Consider the following 3,594-nt stretch of genomic DNA (forward strand, 5'->3'; position numbering starts at 1 on the left):
CTCACGCCAGCTACTCTGGCCACCTCGCAAGGCCAGCCACGTGGCCTCTGTCTTACTTCTTGTCCCTCTGGGTCTTGGGAGCCTCCGGGGCTGGTGGGCTACAAGCCTCAGGCAGGAGAGGCGCCCGGTGAGAAGCGGAGCTGTGGGGCCCTTGTCCGAAAAAAGGTGCTGACAGCTGTGCACTGCGCTCAGTGGGGGTGGAGCCTGTGGGCAGCCCTGTCCGGAAGGTGGGAGGTCAGGGGTCCCCCTCCCGGCCCACGCCGCCCACTCAAGTGTCGGCCTCTGCAGAGGTTCTGCTCGGTGACCTGAAGGAGGAAGGACCCCTACCCAGCCTCCCCGCCCCCCCGCATGTAGTCACACCTTACCTTGTGTCCGGAGCTCGTGGGTGAGGTCTGGGCCACCAGCAGCCGTACCACGGCGTCCCAGCGCTCGGCCGTCTGGCGGTCCCACGCGGTCACGGTGAAGGCCACCTGCCCGGAGGGGATCTGCAGCTCCCGGGTGGCGAAGACCGTCCCGTCAGCGCCGACTTTGAAGTCCATGCTGTCGGTCTCATAGTGTGTCCCCTTGGTCCCCAGGCAGCTGCTGAACTTGACTGCAAGAGGAGGGGGAGAAGGTCAGGGCGCTGGGGACCCGCCTGGCGGGCAGGCGCCCACTCACAGCTTATTTCCAGCAGCGGGTCCTTGGTCTCTAACGAGCTTCGAGAAAGTGGTGATTTAATTGACTTTTCGACCTTCAGGTACTGGGTTTTATCTCTACCCCGTAGGGAATTAGCTGAGGCCTTAGAAAAAGGAACATCGACCCAAAGCGATGAATGCATGTTCAGTCTCTCTGAAACACAGCTGTTCTCATTCCTGCAAACGCGTCTCCCGGTCACTATCAACTTTGGGTTCCACCTGAGTCTGAGCCATGCGGGGGGAGGAGTTTCTTTACCCTCAACCAATTCCCTGGTCACCTTGGGGCAGCCGAGAGCTTTCTCGGTGACTTGGAAGCAGGCGTGGAAGGCGGATGGTCTACTGCCACTGCAGGGCGGGTACATTGCTGTGCTTCCCAAACAGTAATTAGGCAGTGAATTGTCAGCCCCTCCCACTGACTCCATCACCTGGACCGTTTGTAAACCCCCTGCAGGAAAAGACATCTCGGAAGCCGCGCATTCACCGGCATCACATCAGTGCCTTTTTCACACGTGTGCTCTTGCAGCTGCCACCTAATGTGGTGAATTATGAGACGCCAACAGCCAGTGTCACATTCTGCTGATACAAACGACGGATAAAGTTACCTGGTGTTTATAGAAGTGTGGGCATCTCTGCAATCACGGTGGGACGATTGGTTTTTTTAAGCAATTTCACTGTCATGAAATTACAGCTTACATGATTTAATTACTATTTATTCGAGAAACTAAAAAGAGCCCCTCACTGTTAGGTTTGATAAGTGTTTGCCCCTGCGTTCACCTTTTATTGTTGGCTGCCTTGAAATAATAAATAACAGAACGTTCCCTTGTTTCAGCTCCTTCACTTCAGACTCTCCCCAGTCCCCAGCAATCCCCACGTGTGGGTTTAATATAAAAATGTTTTTAAATGTGAGGAAACCAGACATTTCCGTGTGTGTACAGACTCCAGAGCTCACAGACAGGGGTCCTCGGGTGGACGAGGGCAACCAAGGTGAGGAGTGGGCTGTGGCCCCAGGGAAATGCCCCCCTAGTGGGGGGATAATCACATTCTTTTTCAAGTGACAGGAAAATTCCAAACTGCCTTTGTAGTCCTGTCCTCCCTGTCGGTAAACAAATTAAAATCAGCCAAAAACGGAGTGGATCAGTTATTTCTGATGCCCAACTGTCACTGACAAAGATAAAAATGACAGCTCTATGATTGCCGGGAGATTAGCACAAAGTACATGAGTAAGCCCTTTGTGCTCTGAAAGAAAATTTCTAATAACATGAATGGGACTGGACAGTAGTGGGAGGGTTTGAGTTTCTTCAGGATTAAGTGATGGTGTAGTTGTATTTTTTTAAAAAATAGGAGCACAGCTTTGGTGGCATTTGAGGGAAGTGTGGACATTGCTGTCAGAGAAAAAAATCACCCTCATAGGAGCTGCCCCAACAGGAAGTTCGGAGTACCGTCCACAGGAGCCTGGGACCTTGCAGGGGACAGACGTCCTCAGCGGACGGGAGCCCTCAGGACATTAAAGGTGGCACCACCAGACGTGACCTATGATGATAAAGTTGGGCCTCTCCTCGCGGTTGCTCTTAACATCTTTCCAGCCTGGGTCTGACTCGGGCCCTCCACGCGAGGAGGCATGGGGGCTTTGGGACAACATGGAACCCAGCCTCCAGCTTCAGTGTGACTGAGGCTTGGCTGATCGGCTCAACCCAACAGGTTGGTTTCACCGTCACGTCTGAGACTCCGAGCCCTCGTCAGTGAGGAAGCAGGAGCTGGAAGGTGCCTGTGGGGAGATGGGGGCTGTTCCGAGCGCCCGCGGTGCTGGGGTGCCAGCTTTCCAGAAGGAAGGGAATTCAGAACAGTGCCTTCCGTGTGCGCGCCTGGGCTGTGTCTCTCTTTCAAAGGGAAAGATCAGGAAGGTTTGTTCTTCTGAGACACCAGGGGCGTTCATGGCACTTTAGCTCTGAATAAGTGAACTCCCGTTTGAAACCCTGAGGAACGTGGGTTTAAATTTCTCAACATGCAAACTGCTCAGGTTACAAACACGACGTCTTGCCATAAAAATGGGAAGTGACGCAAGAGGGAGAAGATATGGGGATATATGTATACATATAGCTGATTCACTTTGTTGTACAAAAGAAACACACCATTGAAAAGCAATTATACTCCAATAAAGATGTTAAAAAAAAAAAAAAAAGGGAAGCGAGCACTTGAGGGGCAGACTCTCCAGAGACGCGTCTGAGGTCTTGGGGCAGGAACGGTTCCTGTCACCCAGAAGCCCATTTGCCTTTTTCTGGTGAATTGCCCCAAGGCAGTTTCCCTCTTCGCTTTGGCCACCAGGAAGCTCAGAGGCAACGTGGTAGCTGGGACCTAGCAGTGCTGAGGCATTTACCAACCTTAGCACTTTCTGCCCAATGTTCTATCTTTGTTTCCTCTGCAACCCACTTTCCTCCTCTTGCTTCCTTTTTATTTCTGGAGTCTGCCTCTATCTCTGCAGGTTAAACGTCGTCCTCTTTTAGGGGCAAAGGTGCTGCCAGGCCGTCGCATGCTCACAAGCTCCTGTGCGGGCCAGGCCGGGTGCTGTGGTCCCAGCATGAGGGTCCGAGAAGGTCTTCCACACTTCGTGGGGAGAAAATGCCTGCTTGGATGTGCGGGCCCCGGGCTCACAACCTCCTTCAGGCTCCACCAGAGGAGATCTGCTTGGAGGGAGACAGAACCTCCTTCCCTCCGAGGCCGGGATGTGGGGCCTGCCGGGCGCTCGTCACCCACCGCCCAGCCCCGCTGTGCGTCTCTGCGGCTTGCTAACTACTTCCACTAGTTTTAAACAAACGTGACAAGAGATGGGAGGACTCCCGAGAGAAATCAGGTCCAGTTGGTTAAACACACACAGTCACAGCCCCCGCTGCCTCGTCCCCTCGGAGGGGTGGCGGCCGTGGCC

General features: G+C 53.9%; 1 protein-coding gene across 6 annotated transcripts in view; it reads right to left on the bottom strand.

Annotated features, from left to right (window-relative positions):
• Positions 1 to 3,594, bottom strand: part of CDH4 (cadherin 4) — a 573,059-nt gene that overhangs the window by 155,058 nt on the left and 414,407 nt on the right. For all 6 annotated transcript variants that reach the window (XM_024750194.1, XM_024750195.1, XM_024750192.1 and 3 more), the window contains one exon: positions 366 to 592. In XM_024750194.1, coding sequence (XP_024605962.1) covers positions 366 to 539 — 174 coding nt within the window. In that variant the 5' untranslated portion in view covers positions 540 to 592. The remainder of the gene's footprint in view (positions 1 to 365; positions 593 to 3,594) is intronic.

This window comes from Neophocaena asiaeorientalis, unplaced genomic scaffold (genome assembly GCF_003031525.2).
Source record: "Neophocaena asiaeorientalis asiaeorientalis breed wild unplaced genomic scaffold, Neophocaena_asiaeorientalis_V1.1 scaffold606, whole genome shotgun sequence".
NCBI classification, from domain to species: Eukaryota; Metazoa; Chordata; class Mammalia; order Artiodactyla; family Phocoenidae; genus Neophocaena; species Neophocaena asiaeorientalis.